At 40.5% G+C, this 17,520-nt stretch overlaps 1 protein-coding gene across 9 annotated transcripts in view; it reads left to right on the top strand.

The window, feature by feature from the left end:
* The window catches only part of ACSL6 (acyl-CoA synthetase long chain family member 6), a 111,647-nt gene extending 99,608 nt beyond the window's left edge, over positions 1-12,039 (top strand). For all 9 annotated transcript variants that reach the window (XM_073355623.1, XM_073355629.1, XM_073355632.1 and 6 more), the window contains 5 exons: positions 269-385; positions 1,914-2,057; positions 3,167-3,268; positions 4,248-4,319; positions 7,704-12,039. In XM_073355623.1, the coding sequence (XP_073211724.1) occupies positions 269-385; positions 1,914-2,057; positions 3,167-3,268; positions 4,248-4,319; positions 7,704-7,844 (576 nt within the window). In that variant the 3' untranslated portion in view covers positions 7,845-12,039. The remainder of the gene's footprint in view (positions 1-268; positions 386-1,913; positions 2,058-3,166; positions 3,269-4,247; positions 4,320-7,703) is intronic.
* The last annotated feature ends 5,481 nt before the right edge of the window (positions 12,040-17,520 follow it).

Genomic DNA, 17,520 nt, shown 5'->3' with positions numbered 1-17,520 from the left:
TTTTTCTGTTCTCATGAAATATTGTCAAAAGACAATTTTGGGGCTGAGAAAAACAAACAAGAAAAGTCCAGAAAATTTCGGACACAAATAGACTGCAGTTCTGCACAGTCTTGTTTTCCTGCTTTACACCTACATTAGTTTAAAAAATAGGGTGGGTGGTAGCATAATTTGAAATATTTTATTTTGTTGGAGCACTCATATGGGAAAGAATCCACGCAATTCCATACAAAAGCGCGAGACTTTGTCAGCAACCAGGTCTCTTTTGCAGATATGTGTGAAAGGACCCAATGTTTTCAAAGGTTATCTAAAAGATGACGAGAAGACAGCTGAAGCGCTGGATAAAGAAGGCTGGCTTCATACTGGAGACATTGGGAAATGGTTACCTGTATGTACTGATCAGATTCTCAGTTCTTTTGTAAATTGTATATTCCTATGTAAATTCTAAGGTAGTACTCTTGTATTTTCAAGCAAATCTTTGTCTGACAGTTTTTTGTGGAATAACCCTATGTCAATCACCAGGAGTTGGTGCGTCCTCAGAGTCAAGTCCATGCACCTTGGCCCCAGTTACAGGTCTGCTTCAGGCCTCAGCATTCCAGGTTTTAAGCAAAGCATAAAGAAAAGTTTCTGTGATATCTCATTAGTTCATGTAAGGTATCAAGCAGATTTGCCTCTCCCCAGAGGCTATTTTAATATCCAAAGCCAATCACTCCATCTTTAATTAATCTTTGGAAGAGATGACACTTTGGTAGAGATGACAATCTACCCTCTGCTTGACAGAGGTCAGTTCAACTGCTTCTGAAATCGAGCCACCTCTACAGTGGCATTCTGAAATCAACTCACTTGTTTAAAGACCAAACAGCTTGATTTTTTTTTTTTTTTAGAAGTACTGAATGCTCTCAAATACCATTCAAGTCCATGAGAACGGCAGGTTCTCAGCACTTTTGAAAATAAAGTTACTGCTTTCTGCGATTTTTTTTCATATTTAAATTCTAATAGTATTTGATAAAGACTCTGTCTAAACAGCAACATCTGCACTAAAGAATAATTTTTAAAAATTATCAGGTGAAAAAAGTATCCTACCCAGAACAAGAGGTGGGAGGACAAACTCAAAACAAAACTGGGAAACTTCTGAATACCAAAGCATTTTCATTATCTTTTGAGTTCTTTAAACACCATTATTCTGGACCCTGCATATAAATGCAGGCGCACAGAGCACTTTTTCAGACTGAAAAGTGAGGGGAGAAAAGACTTTCTTTTCTCCGCCCCAATGAAATTTCTTATTTTCTTCTGTCTTTCAGAAGAAAGACAATGTATATCAAAAACTTGCTGGTTTCAATGTATAAATGGGCATTTGGCAGAAATGTCACAAAAAGCAAAATTTCTGGGCAGCATGATGGCCTGGGACAAAATGACAAATGTGGTCATGAAGTATTTTTTGGTATTTTTAAACAGTTCTGACTACCAGAATAGCACTTTCCTTCCCTGTGTGATGACGGTTGAGTTTATAATGGAAGTTTGGACTTACCCTTAAAAAGACTCCATCATGGCTGATGGGCTGAAAATACAACCTGTGTTTAAGAGACTATATTTATCAAAAATGTCCTCCTGATCCTGAAAATCTCTTGTCCAAGTGAGGGCTGGAAGACTGATTAAATTCAACCTTTTCTGCTGGGCAGTTCACCACCAATAAACCCATAGTAGGGCCAGTTTCCTGGGTTCAGACACTCTTGCTCTGATCTTTGCTCTGCCTGGATGGTCCAGTCTTGCTGGTAGACAGGGGATTGTGCACCTCCTCCCAGTTTTATTGTTAGCTTTTTAATGAAATGTAGAGTCAAGTGCAAAAAATACATTGTTTACTGGGCCTGTATATTCAAATAACCATTTTGGTAACCATTATCTCTCTTTCCCAACAGAATGGGACACTTAAAATTATTGATCGGAAAAAGCATATATTTAAACTTGCTCAGGGAGAATATATTGCACCTGAAAAGATTGAGAATATCTACATCCGCAGTGAGCCTATTGCCCAGATATATGTGCATGGAGACAGTTTACAGGTAAAATGTAACACTTCAAAATAATTTTAGAGCCAGACCCTCTGCTTGACAGGTTCTGCACCTGGCACCAAGGGGTCAGTAAAGGTGACCTTTCTATCCCTCACCATCCTCCTCCCCAACTCTGGAATGGGCTCAAAGCTAGTTAGGCCCCCAACCACTCGAATGACTATACACAGCTTGGGGAATGGGCGACAATCTAGCCTCTAAAGCTACCTCATTTTCCTCCTTCAAATCCCTCCTTAAAACTCTCCTGTGCCATGAGGCCTACAAATAACTTGACAAAGGTCAGGCTGCTGGGGTGCTGAGCCTACTGGCATCAACTTTTAGAAATAGAGGACAGCAGAGAACATGCTAGAGCTGCACTTTAATTCACAAGTGCAGGACCCTTCATCACTTAAGTCCTGCATAGTACCTGCATGTGAGAGATCTGTCTGCCAAGTGCTTACGCAGGTGGGCAGAACTATTCTCTGTATTAAAACAGAATAGTTAGGGGCATGTTTTCAAAAGGGGCTTCTGAAATTCTGCCCACAAAATTCTGCTCGCTAAAGCTTTGTGTGTGGAAAAACTTGCTTTTGTGCACACATTGGAGATAGCTGCGTGTGTAAGCATCCAGTTTACATATGCAACGGCTGGTGTTTTTACATACCAACAGGTACAATTTCAGACACTGTAACAACTAACCTTTACCCACCGATCATGCCCTTGAGCCAAATACATATTTCTCTTTGACATCAATATGATTTCCCCGGATGGTCAGAGATCCATGAATGGAATAGTAATAAACAAAATGGACCAAGTTCTGCTCTCACTTACACCAGCGTAAAAGCAAAGTAACTTTGGCTCAGATTCTACAATTTGAATTCTACTCTGCACTGAAGCTAACAATGTATTATATTTTTTCTGGCAAATATATTAACTGTCACTTTAGGGCTCTTTTATCTGAGGAGAAGAAATGTTCATCATAAATACTTCATCATGAAATTTAGCCAAATACAGTGCTGCATTGAAATGATTAAACCCGGCAAACCAAGATTATTTATGTCCTGGAATATTATATTTTAAATATGGTTCTTTCCTCAGCTGATACATTTTTTTTTTTTCTGATGCAGGCCTTCTTGGTGGGAATTGTTGTACCTGATTCTGAAGTCATGCCAGGCTGGGCAAAGAAAAGAGGGTTTGAGGGAACATATGCAGAGCTCTGTAAAAATACGGTGTGTCCTTAAAAATACATATGTGTGTGCGTTTAATTAACAGTGATCTGTAAGATGCAGCACTAGGAAACGATAGCACTGAAATAAAGGTATGCTCACATAAAAGAGAATAGGCAAACCAAGCCCTTAAGCTCCTTAACATCGTTCTTATTTAGTAGCACTACTAATGGCACTTTCCAAATATGTAAGAAGACAAGGTCTTCAGTGATCTTACACCTGCATATTCCACTTTTTTCCCCCCAAGCACTGAGCATCACCTGCTGTCATAGACAGAATACTGAACTAGATGGTCATTTGTCTGTGTCATTATGACCATTCTTCTGAATGTTTCTGTGAATACATATCATACGGTTCTTTTTTATGCAATCTCTTTTTAGACTCGTATGAAAGGTAACACTTCTTTCCTATTAATGTTTAACTCAGCTAAAAAATTCAAAGTAGTTGTTATAAATAATGGCAAGATGCAAAGTTTTTAAGTGAAAATATTCTACGTTGGTGGCTAAAGTGAGGCACTTATATTCATATTTAGGCACCTTAATAAGCAGAATGGTTTTTAAGAAGTATTGAGCACCAACTAGAGTCATGAAACATAGATGATTTAAGCCACAATCCATTTACACACGCACTTAACTTTAAAAGCACATGAATACCACTGAAGTCAATGGGACTATTCGGGCACTTAAGAGTTTGAAGGATTAAGGCTTTAAATGTCTATCCTCAACCAAAGTTTGAAAACGTTAGCCTTACATTTTCTGCTGTATAAAAATATTATCACATTATTTATTTATAAAGCATTCATACGTTTTCTATTTATAAAGGAATTTCTTTTAAAGCAACATTTGCTAATTAATGTATGAACTGCCAGAATCAACAGTGTATTTGTGCTTTGATCAGTAAACTTTATTTTCCTGCTGAATAATATCATTGGATGTAAAGATGTCTCTTGAAGGGTAATGGAAAACTATGTGTTCTAACCCAGGAGCTGACACAAGCAATAATGGAAGATATGGTGCGGCTAGGGAAGGAAGGTGGACTTCATTCTTTTGAGCAGGTATGATAACATTATTCCCTATGGTCAGAAAACTTGACCCTTTATGATGAATAGGCAGTTGTTAGTATGCATCATATAAAGCCTAAATGTCAGATTATGTTGTGTCTGTAAGTAATTATAGCTTGCATTTGTGTATTTCTTAAACTCTTTAGCCCCTAAGAATGCATGAATATTGCCACAAAGGTCCACAGTAATAAAAGCCTCATTATTATTTTGATGGTTCTATGCAGGAATTTTGTGAAAGCACCACTATGCCACTGACAAATTATTTTTGTCATTTTTGATTAAATAAGGACTATAGTCCCTGATCCTGTTTTCTGCACACAGCAGGAGTCAGAGTAGATTCAGTGGGAGTTATGGGTGCATAGGGAATACAAGAGCAGGCCCTATATAATCCCTGATATAATCACCAGAGGTCAAGAGGTATTTTTAGGAGCCTGATCCTACTCCCATTGAAAGCAATGTGGCAAAGTAGGATCAGGTTTACAGTACCATTCATGTAACTGACCTAGAAAATACAGCTGCTCTGCTTATTTTCAGTGCATGCACTAATCCTTTTCTAAGGCTTGCCTAAATATTTTGTGCAACAGACTTACAAACGTTCAAACAGGAAAATTCTGAAACTGATGCAGTATTTCATGGTAGCAATAATATAGATCAAAACACATAAAAAGGCTAACATCAAATGTTTCTTTAAAAGTTAATGTTTTATTGCATATCTGTTATTAAAATATTAATATAAAAGTGAATATCTAAGACATTATTTAAATATCACTAGTAAGCTTCATTTATTTGTCTGTTTTTGCTTGAGAAGTCCAGTGAAAATCCACTGTGTTAAAGAGTTTGCAGAAGCTCCTGAAACCTTAAATCTCTTTGTCTCCATTTTTCTGACAGTTCCATAACTGATAAAAGAAATTCCACATGGAGCATGGATCATAATACATGAAATTGGCTGTCTAGTAATTACCTGGGTTGTTCCTGCCCTAATCTTCACACTATGAATACCCTTAACACAACAGTTCTACTGACATGCATTAAATAAACTGTGAGGTTATGAGATGAACTCTGCTGCAATGCTAAAAAATATAGAAAGAAACCATATGAAATGGAAATACAGTACCTGAATGTATTGCAGTTCAAAAACAAGGGTCTATTGTGTAGAGCCTCATATGTAGAGCAGTATGTGATTGTTATGACCTAACATTGGGCCAGATTATCTCACCAGTATGGACCATACAGAGATGTCCCACTGCACAGGTCCACCTTTCCCATAGATGGAGTTGTGTGAAATTTTTCAGACAAGTAGTTTATTTGCCAAAAAATGTAGTTTCAATCAACCCAAAACTATTCACTATTTGACCCCTCTGCCTAGTGTGGAGAAGGGATTTAAATTTGGGTCTCGGAGATTACTCCAGTCATTGGGCAGTGGGATGTTCTGGGGCAGGTCTTTCTCAGACTCTCCTATTTAAGCTATTCCACTGAGTATAAATAATTAGACATGACCTTCGGTCTCACACCTCCCCGGTGAGTGCCCTAACCACTAGACTATAGAGTCATTCTCACTCTCTGGTCTAATGACCGCTTAAATAGGCATTAACTAAAACAAGCAAACCCAAGAGTTTTTAAACAAGTCTAATTAAAAATCCATTCCCCTCACAATTGCTCCACTTTCACTACCTTGATTCTTGTGATGTCACCATTTCACTAGTTCTCCAGTAAGCCTTCTGAGCAGAAAAGCACTTCTGAGCAGAAAAGACCTGAATTTCTGATATATAAAATCCTTTGGAGATTTTTAGTAGATCCAGGCCAATATATTCTGGATGTCTGTCATAGGGATTTTTTTATTATTATTAAAAGAAGACAGTCACAAGTGATATGTGAACTTTTCTTGAATTTAGGCAGGACAGTGTTAGTTTGAGGGGTCATGTAATTTTAATCAGACTCTTTCATAATCTTTTAACTAGCTATAACATTAATGCACAAAGTTTACCATTTTAAGAACTTTAAAAATAATTGCTGTACCACTATGTTGTTCTTTTATGTAAAGATTTTGTATATAACTACATATAAGTCACGAGTTTCAAAAGGTTCTGCAGTTTTTGAGTGCTCAACTCGGAGACAGTTTAGAGGATGGGTGTTCCAAAATCATGCCCCCTTAGTGCGTCTCAAGTTAAGCACCCAAAAATTACAGAACTCAAAATCATCAGTCCCTTTTAAAAGTCACTTGGCCACAGTATATAAAGAAATTATTTGTGGTCCCTACATTTTGCCCCTGGAATAAAATGCACACAAGGAAAAGAGAGCCACAGAATTTAATGGAATAAAAAGGTCATTCTTAAACCACATTTCCTACAACTCCTAGTCTGTCCAAATGTGAAGAGGATTGGTGATGGACAAAAAAAGGAGAAGATGGCTAAGGAGTCCTGTCTGAATGATGTAGATTGTGGCCAGCCATACAGAATAGTTTTCTACTGTCTCCCACCACCAGCACCACCATAAATATAGTGGAAACACAACCCACCCCCATTTGTGCCACCAAGCTTCCTGCTGTGCTCAGACGCCGTGGATTAGTAAGGGCAGCCTTGTAAAATTCTCTTTGCCTGGGATGAGTGATTTTTATCACTGTAACTGGTCACTAAAACACCATCTTTTTTTGCATGATCATTATCATGTTAACTTTGGATCAGAAGACTTTTATGCTGGCTAGTAAAGCTTCATGACAGCTTTGCAAGGCTGAATCAGTGCTGTTTAGTGTCTTTGGGCAGATTTAAATCCTTTCTCCTTCTCCTGACTCTGTGACACCCTCCCGTCTTCTGTGACTCTTCAGCTATGTGGAAATATTGTGGATGGGGCAACATCACATATAGCCACATTTCCCCTCTGCTTGAGCCACTCTGAGTTTTTTGGGGATACGCTCCTTTGCATACCACGCAGTGGAACAAGAGCACAGCAGACTGAATGCATATTTATTTTAGGGACGGGGGCAATATTTTGCGGGGAGCATGTGGACAAAGGTTTACGGTGCAGGGAGAAGATGATGCTAATAAAAGTATGAAGGACTGATTGAGAAGTGGTGAGATACAGCCATAGTATGGACAGGTGGTGTTCACACTTCATCATGCCACTGTGTTAGTGCTTCTTAATTCCAACCTGCAACACAAATATTATATCCGTCCTGAGAATTCTGTTAAACAAGAAGAGTGTGTGGATGCTTTGTGATATGGACAGACAACTAGTAGGATTGAAGATGGACCCAGCAAAGTCATTTTTGCTGATAACCTAAGCAGGATCGTTATGATTTCAGGAGTTTTGATTAGTACTAATTATTAATAGTGGATGATGTTAGTTTAGTCTTGCCATAAATATATTTATTTTCTATTTCAGGTCAAAGCCATTTACATCCACTCTGATCTATTCTCAGTACAAAATGGCTTGCTGACACCAACGCTAAAGGCTAGGAGACGAGAGCTAAGAGATTACTTCAAAAAACAAATAGAAGAGCTTTATTCAAGTGTCTGCATGTGAAGCGGCAGAAAAATTCTTCTGAATAATGTACTTTGTAGCAATATTAAAGTACATACTCAAAAGTACAGAGCCAGAATGACACAGTTGAAATGAACAAGCATCTGCCCTTATGTCTGAACCTTTTGTTGTTCCAAGGCCTCATCGCTGATATAACAGTAAATTTCCTTTTTCATCAGCTGTAGTACGCTATAGGAGACTACTGAAAACTACGCTACATAGCCATATAAAGATACATAAATTCCAGCACATCTTAAAGTATATCATGGAAGGTTACATTATTATTAATGCCCCCAAACAGTATTGATTACACATCAGGAAAAAGGTATGTGATATATCTGTTGATATGATTGTATATAACATTATAGATTATGACTAAAATCCTGGATAATTCAATAATGTGGTCTACCTCAAACATTCAAAGGCTGATAATTAAAATCATAACTAAATCTGTTTTCCCTAACCTAGAACTTCAAGTTAGATCTTTGGTCGTTTTGTTTTGTTTTTTTTAAGTGACAGCTTTTATACTCTGCAAGACATAAATTCCATTGACTTTATGTAATCATCAAAGACCTGACTAACAGAGAACAAGGAATAAATTTCCTGATTTCATTTGTATGCAATATGCCCATCAGCATATTAGGCGTAATGGAAAAAGCCAGATTAATACCACTTCGTAATTGCAAAAATATTTTAGGAAGTTATACATTTCCTGTATTCCTTTTTTTCAATGCATCTGAATTCAGTTTATAGCATGGCAGATAGATCTTCCTTGAGATGCTGACTCAGCACAGTATGCCCATTGGCTCACAAACGCACAAGCTGGGAAGAATGTGGACGCATTGGTGGCTCTGTGGCAGACTGATCTACTCATAAGGGTCAGCTTTCTGTGGGAGCTACAAAATAAAAAGCTTCACAAGAGGAGCAGAACTAGTGTAAATGAGCCCTCACCATCCTATACACTCCTGATTCTTAATTTATTGCTTCACATGATGCTAGTGCTATGCAGTCCAGCCGGATTAATGCCCTGGCACAGCTGCAGGCAGAGGAATGGAGCTCTGGCTCAGTGTATGAACCATAATTGTGAACAGTGTTCAGTAAAACAAATTTACTTGCTAGAAATGATGGCATCATATCCCCATTGCTGTAGCGCAATGGTAAAGGGCCTCCCTTGTGTTGCTGGAGTGTTACTCCTGAGTACCCATGTTGCTGAGGGGGAAGCTTCCTTGACGGTTTTCCTTCCCACCACCATGGTGAGATGGCATGGTGGGAGGTAAGGTTACCACCTGGCTGGTATTTGACCGGCCTGGCCAGTTTTTTTATGGATTTACCAGAAAAATACTTTAGTCTGCCAGGTTGTTTTTTTTAATGTGGGCCTAAGGATTTGCATTATTATCATAATACACTTGGATATCTAATGTCAAAAGTCGGCATCCAGTTAAAGATGCTGCGGTGTTCCCACTTCTGCAGTTTAAGCGATAACCGCTCAAAAGTGTTTGAAAATACAGTAGCTGTCTGCCCAGGCAAGCGCAGCATGCATGTGTGTGAGAGAGGGCTTGAGTCATGCGAGAGTGATAGTATCATGTGTTATCTTTAGGGTGACCCTATTTCCCAAGGGGAAAATGGGACACCCCCAGCCGCTTACTCGAGCTGCCGCCCCTCCTGGCACGAGGCCGATGCCGGTCACTGGAACCCTGCCACTCTCCCCTTCCCTCCCCATGCAAGGCTGTTGCTGGTCACCTGAACCCTGCCCCCTCCACAAGGTTGTTGCCCGGTTGCTGGAACCCTCCCGGATCCCTGCATGCTTGAATGCTTCCCTTCCCCCTCCCCAACTCTACCTCCCCCTTGCACGTGGCTGGCATCTCTACTCGCCTCCACCGCATGGTCCTCCACATCGCAACCCGCTTTTCTGCAAAAGTGGGCATTTGTCCTGATTGCTCTTGCCAACTGATTAAGTTGGCAAGAACAAACAGGACAAATGCCCACTTTCGCGCCAAAAAAAAAAAAAAAAAAAAAAAGTCAGGACGGGGCTTAAAAAAGAGACTGTCCTGGCCAAAATGGGATGTATGGTCACCCCAGTTTTCTCTCTAGATATTATAGGTGGCTGTTTGAAGGGGAGGAGGGTTGCAGAGTTACCTTATGGTTGGGGTTGCAGCAGGCGTAGTGGGGGGAAGGCACTGGGTTTTTTTGCATTTCAAAAGTGGAAACCCTAGTGGGAGGGGGCACAGGTTTCTTTCTTTTTCTTTCTGATGAGTCTTGGAAATTGAGCTTCAGCTAGGGAAAGATTGATCTTTGTGCTACAACCACTTTAAAATTTGTCACTGACTGAATCAAGATCTATCAAAGAAGGACCTTCCCTATATTTTGGACATTTGCAGAGCTCTAATACAATTCCATGATCCCAATTACCATATAAAGCCGTTGGTCTAGATAAAGCCTTAGCCTTCACTGTGGCAAAGGGGAAGCCACTAGAAAGGCAATATCTCCCCAGTGGAATAGGAGCAGACTCTGGAACTACATGTTCAACTGCATGGTGTTAAAAGCTGCAGGCTTACACCATTCAAGGAACCTGAGGACACTCCATGAGCCAACAGCCTTGGTGGCTTCTTCCAGCTGAACAGGGTCCTAAATTATTTTTTTTAATAACTGCTATTAGTTATGCCAATCCACACACTTGCATGGGGCTGCTAGATGACCTGGTTTGCTAGGGCAGTAAATATGAACTTATTTTTCTGTCTGAGACAAGTCCATCATTACTTTTCATACTAAAAAGCCTAAATTAAATTATTAATCTAAATTGTCATATACCTTCCTTCCGAAATTCCATTGCATGCTTTAAAAGAAATGAAATAATTGAACTAATGAGCTAGTTTTATGCAGAGTCTGTTCTATTAAAGAGATTTCAGAGCAAACAGCTAAAACTACACAGGCGACTGCATCTGTTACATAATCTCACTTGTACAGCACGTGTTTATCTGATTTATCAAATGTGCATTCTATGGGCCTGATTCTTCATTGCCCTGCACCTTGTATAGTCATTTCTATCAGTACAAAATTGGTGTAAAACACAACCATTGTAATCCGGTAGTGTTTTACACTCATGTTACACCGATATAAATGATTATCCACAGTGCAAAGCATCAGGTGCAATACCTTTTTTCTCCTTTAAGCAAATATGATCTACTTTAGGAACTAGTAACTAGTTCCTTAAATAAACAGATGTGTAAAAAAGAAGCTATTTTCCACTGACCTTTCTCTACAGCATGAATTTAATTTACTTTCTTTTTCCTCTAAAGTGATTCAGTCCACCTGACCTGTCCAGACAACTGATATCTAATTTTGTATAAATATTGAGGATCCTTATTTGAATTTACTTATGGCTTACATGCTTGTTAACTTTAATACTAGAGGGGGTGGGAGTAGGAAGAAAATATGTACATGACCACACCAAGGTGATGTAAAATTTGGAAAGAATTGGCTCAAATGAACATTTTTTTACAGCCATATCCTGAAAGTGTGTAAATTTTTAAATCTTGGGGGAAACCCTTGGTACATGAAATAAAGCCACCCCCACCCTCCAGTCATTTTATCTTGTGTAATTAGAACTTCCTCTGCAGATCATTCTTAGCTCATTAACCTCGGAAACGTTAGAAGGGATAAAAAACCTCAAATGAATGTGCCTAAATATGTTCTTTAACATAAGCACTAATATGCTTTCCTTCAGACATCTGGCACACCTGTCTTCCTTTTGCATGCTTTGTTTTTTCCTTAAGTGAAAATATTTATTGTAGCCACTGCAAGGAAAATCCCAGTGTTCGTTAGGTTTGAGTTCCCCTACGACCTCTTTATAGTATCTCAGGGTAATAATTTACACAGTGTGTTATGTATCTTTGTCTTATTTGAGAATTCCCCTTCAAAACTCAAGTGCTATCAAAGAAATGATAGTATGTACTGGTCTTCTCCTAAAGCATTTCCACTCTGGGTGGCTTAAAAATAGGTATTTTAATCTTATCACTTGAAGGTATAGGGCAGGGGTCGGCAACCTTTCAGAAGTGGTGTGCTGAGTCTTCATTTATTCACTTTAATTTAAGGTTTCACGTGCCGGTAATACATTTTAATGTTTTTTAGAAGGTCTCTCTCTATATATTATATAACTAAACTATTGTTGTATTGTAAAATAAACAAGGTTTTCAAAATGTTTAAGAAGCTTCATTTAAAAATTAAATTAAAATGTTGATCTTACGCCGCCGACCCGCTCAGCCTGCTGCTGGTGTGGGGTTCTGTTCACCTAGGCCGGCAGCGGGCTGAGCGGGGCCTAGGGCCGGGATCCTGGCTGGCAAGGGGCCGGCAGCCAGAACCCCAGACCGGCAGTGGGCTGAGCGGCTCAGCCCACTGCTGCTCAGGGGTTCTGTCCGCCGGCTCCTGCCAGCCGGGGTCCCGGCTGCCGGACCCGCTGCTGGTCTGAGGTCCCGGCCCTACTTACCTTCTCCCTAGTTCTGGCCATTCTCTTCCTCTCTCTCTGCACTGAGCTGAGGGTGGGAGTGCACTGAGCACAGGGCTGGGGGTGAAGGAGCAGACTGGGGGTTGGGGTGCAGGGTCTGGCCAGGAGCTAGAATGAGGGAGGGGGCTCAGGGTTGGGGCAGGAGGTTTGGGTGTGGAGTGCTTACCTGGGCAGCTCCCATTTGGTGGGAGGGGTGCAAGTGGGAATATGTGTGTGGGGGGGGAGGTGCAAGAGCTCCCATTTGGTGCTCAGGGTAGGGGTGGGGATGTGGGGGGGTGCATGGGGTGTGGAAAGGCTGGGTATGTGGGGGGTGCAAGAGTCAGGGCAGAGGGCTGGGGGCATGTGAGGGGGGTGCAAGTGTCAGGGCATGAGGTGTGGGGGGCCTGGGTATGTGTGGGGGTGCCAAGTCAGGGCTGGGGTCATGGGGGGGGGTGAAGGAGTCAAGCAGAGGGCTGGATGTGTGTGAGGGGGGTACAGGGCTCAGGGCAGTGGCCTTGGGGTGTGCGGGGCTGCGGGGCTCAGGGCAGAGGGCTGGGTGTGTGTGAGGGGGTGTCAGGGCAGAGGGCTGGGGGTGTGGGCTGGGGTCGTGGGGTGCTCACGGCAGGGGGCTGGAGGGGATATGCCCCGCTTCCCCAAGGCCCTGCCCCCGCTTCTTCTCTGCCTCCACCAGGAGCAGCGAGCAGGTTGACTCCGCTCCTCCCTCGCAAGGGCCATCAGCTGAGTGGCTGGTAGGGACGGAGAGGAGGAGGAAGGGCAGGGATCCAGCACACTGCGGGAAGAGGCAGGGGAGCCAGCAGGACCAAGCTTCTGCGCCTTGCCCGCTGCCCCTGCGGGAGGGGGCAGGGAGTGGAGAAGAGCGGGCAGGGCAGGGCCGGATTTTTAATGGCACCCTGCTGCCTGCTGGCACCCCGGCAGGCAGCAGCGTGCCATTAAAAATGGGCTCGCGTGCTGTCTTTGGCACGCGTGCCATAGGTTGCCGACCCCTGGTATAGGGGCTGATTCTGATACAAACCAGAGAGAAGAAAAGGTAGTAACTCCACTGAAGTCAATGGAGTTACACTGGTGTGAAATCAGGGTGAGATCAGAATAGGGCCTATGTGGCGTGCCGTCCGTCTGGTCCCCCAAAGATGGCATTACCTTGAGCAGACTAGTATGTTGAGGTAGTTCTACAAATCATTTTCCTTCATAATACGATGTGCTCTTCCCCTTTATATAGTCAAAAAAGAGTTTCCTTGGGCCTGATACTATGTCCACTGAAAAAGGTTGCCTCCTGTGCTCATATGAGAAAACCAGATTCAAACATAGTGAACCTTCAAACCCAATCCCCTTGACAGAATAATGCATCGTTAGATATATCTATCTGATGTTCTTCACTCAGTATATTGCACAGCCAACATACCTCTCCTGCCCCAGAAACCATCAAAGAAACAAAGGTTTCAGAGTAGCAGCCGTGTTAGTCTGTAACCGCAAAAAGAAAAGGAGGACTTGTGGCACCTTAGAGACTAACCAATTTATTTGAGCATAAGCTTTCGTGAGCTTCAGCTCATTTCATCGGATGCAAAGAAACAAAGAAGATACATGATAGAACTCACACAGTACTGAGTCCTAACCTTACAGGACGGGCAATATGTGTAATTAAGTAATGCAGTATTGAAGGGCAAATAAATGTTCAGGGTGAAATATTTGATTCTATAGTGTATATTATAGAGAAGTGGTAATTCCTTTGCTGCTAAAGTATGCTTTTACAGTACATTGTGCAATTGCTACTATCTCAGCAACAGTAAGGTCCAGTGTCATTACTGCCTTGGGTATGATTTTGCTGCATACAACAAAGTAATTTTTCTTTAATAATTCTTCTAGAATGAAACAAATTGAGTTAATTTCTTTTCCATGTGTGAAAAGCACAAACTTGTGATCTATATGTAAATAAACTACGATAAGATGAATGTAAATTCAGAAAGAATACACTATTTTTGCATGACAACAGACCACTTAAAGATGTGGTGATGTCTCACAGAAAACTTAAATTCTGCATTTCTCTTGTTCTGTTGTTAAAAGGGAACAGATATATGAAAACAGAATCTTTGTTGCTTTTTGGAGTTCTCCTGTGCCTCTTTTCCTAGGGTTCCATTTCTGCAAGAGGTAGAGTATCTATTGTCAGCTGTTAAGCTGTCTTTGCTCCTGTTTGGAAATTGAGGGCACTCAGCATTCATTTTGGAGAAGGTACTAAAGCACTATCAGGCCCATGTTCCTTAATTAAAAAATTATTACTGGTGTAAATGGGCACAACTCCACTGACTCCAGTGAAATTATGTATTACACCCGCAGTAATTTAGGCCAAGGGAATGTCTGTGAATCACAATTAGTTGCTATAATTATGATGTCACACAGATCATTGTATTTTAAAATGAAGAATTAAGAAGAGGAGATTAATTTTTAAGGAATAAGCTCTCAGATGAAATTCTGGCCCCACTGAAATCAATGGGAGTTTTAACACTAATTTCGGTGAAGCCAGGATTTCATTCCTGTCTTTAAGCAAAAGCCTTTAACATTCAACAGAGAGGGTAGAACACCAGAAAATTGTACTTAAGTGGAACTGTTCCTAAATAGAATGTTTTCCATGAGACATCAGAGCCTCTTTAACCCCTGCACTTTAATATACCATTTTGTTATGCATTTAAAAAAACGTAACTGCAACAAACACACAAATAAATCAGACATTTTCCTAAGTGTTGCTTATTCGATTTTCAACTGAAGTGAAGGGATTAAAATCTATTACTTATAAATATGTGTAAAAAGGCATCTTAACTGTAGTGAAAGATTTTTCAGTTTGGGTATATTAGCATGTATATCAAAAATATAAAAGGCATCTGTGTAAACTTTTGTAAAGAACTAAACTGTCACATTTCTCAAAATTGCTCATAAAATATTCTTGTGCATTGATTTACAATAAAATCTTTTATAAAATCTTATTCCAACACTCTGTCCACATGCTCAGAAACCAGTCATTCAGAATGTGTGCCTACAGTAAACATACAGAAAAAAAACAGTGAGCAAAGGAATATTGGAACCTGAGATCAATGTTAGCAATCTTCAATGAACTGGTTGTTTCAAATTTCTCTGAAGATGGCCATACAGCAGCCTTTCTGTAATGGTTTCAGCTCACTGTTGTTTTAAAACAAACAAAAAAATAACCAAATGTGTAAGCTTGTTTAATAGAATTAACTATTGGGAATGCATAGTATTTTTTCAGAACTTGTGCTTAAAACAATAAAGTTGCAAATTATTCAGTCTCATTCCAGTTTTTGTGTGCATGTACACTCTCAATATCACAGCTTCAAAGAATTCAAAAAAATTGTTACAAAAGTTAGTAAAATGAAATTTATCTAGCTAAATATAATCGGAGTGCTCTGTTAGACTAACACATTTTGATCAGAAAAGTACTGTACCATAAAAACTTGGATTCAAGTAGCACTCAACTGGCTCATAAGAATTCCAAGCAGTGAAATTATAAGACTAAGCCTATATGCATATGAATTTATGAACCAAGAACAGTGAAGTGGAACAGAGATGCTGTCCAGATTGTTCTCTTCAAAAGGATCCCTCCCTGCTGGACAAGGCAGGATTCCTCAGTGCAGGCTAAGGGGATGTACACTCTTTCTGGCTCCTCTGGGCAAGAGCACGCTGTGGTCCTAGCTCACGCTTGCATGCATTGCTGGCCCTTGAGCACTGGGCAGGGTATAGCAGTAAGGGTGAACTGAAATGTGATACAAAAAACTAGAACCCCAAACATTAAAGGGATGTGTTAATTTAAATTAAATATGTTTTTAAGCAAATTACAGTATTTGAAAATTAGTGTCTTTCATCTGTGTGACCCAAGAATTTTGTGCTTGCTGTGCTACAGCAGCTGACATCACATACACCTCAAACTCTACTTTGTTATTAGTGAGCCAAAAGAGATGCAGAAACCAAGGGCCTACATTCACACCACGGCAAACAAAGAGCCTTTCAATTCACCTTTAAAATAATTCGGTGCATTCAGTCACATAGTGCAGGATGTGCAGCTATGGTCTCTTACAGTAAATACACTCTTCAGTGGCCTAATTAAAAGCAATACTCTGTATAGTTAGTCACCACCTCAGCAGCTCTGGTGCAGCTGATCTAGATAAGTTGATTTCTCCAAATTGCCTGACAGATACCGACAGACTGGAGGAAGTTCAGAGGAGAGCAAGAAAAATGATGAAAGGAGCAGAAGGAACAACTTAAGATAAAAACTTTCCCTCCCTAGGTCTATCTCAGGAGAAGAGGCCTTGGAGCCTCTTAAACAAGTGTATGTGTGGTTGTGGGGAGGTGAGGACTCACAAGCAGATTTGAGGTGACACCCTATCATATGTACTTTACACAGAGCCCCAAACAGATGATGCCAGTCCAGTGAAGCCTAGGTCCAGCCCTGCCGGATGTCAATGATCCTGTTGTAGAGAAAAAAACAAGCTAGTTCAATTTTTCCTAAGTCAGAACAATAATCCCTTGTTTTCAATGAACAAACCAAGAACATACAGGTCTCCATGAAAAAACAAGGAATTTGCCAGAATGTGTCATCCAATCCATATGTTCTCTCTCATCTTAAATTACACATCTGAATCAACTACAGATTCCTCAGTGTTGCGTTTTACACTCACAGAAAGCCAACTTTCAGTCTACATTACATTTATTTTAATTAAGGAACATAGCCAAGAAGTTTGGCATTAATTATGCTACCATCCTTTCATTCTTTACTGATTACATCCCCTATTAATCTTTCCAAGATTTTGTCCAGGATTGAAGTCAGGATAATCAGCCTATATTTATCTGTGTCATCCCGTTTGCCCTTTTTACAATACAGGACAACATTTGGCAAGACTTTTAAACATAGGCACAACATGGCACTAGATTTCAGAAGACAACTAGGGTACTCTTTATCTACCCCATTGCACCAGGTTTACAACAAACCAGTAGAGTATACACCAGTTTCACACTTCTATGGGGAAGTATGGCCCAGCAGACAAAGCACTGGACGGGCTTCTATTCTTGTCTCTGCTACTGGCCTGTTAGGTGACCTTGGGCAAGTCACTTCATCTTTCTGTGCCTCAGTTTCCTAATCTGTAAAATAGGGATAATTATACTGACCTTCTCTGTAAA

The sequence above is a fragment of the Lepidochelys kempii genome, chromosome 8, assembly GCF_965140265.1.
Source record: "Lepidochelys kempii isolate rLepKem1 chromosome 8, rLepKem1.hap2, whole genome shotgun sequence".
Lineage (NCBI taxonomy): Eukaryota > Metazoa > Chordata > Testudines > Cheloniidae > Lepidochelys > Lepidochelys kempii.
The sequence above is the reverse complement of the archived record's forward strand: the minus strand, read 5'-3'. Positions and strand labels throughout refer to the sequence as shown.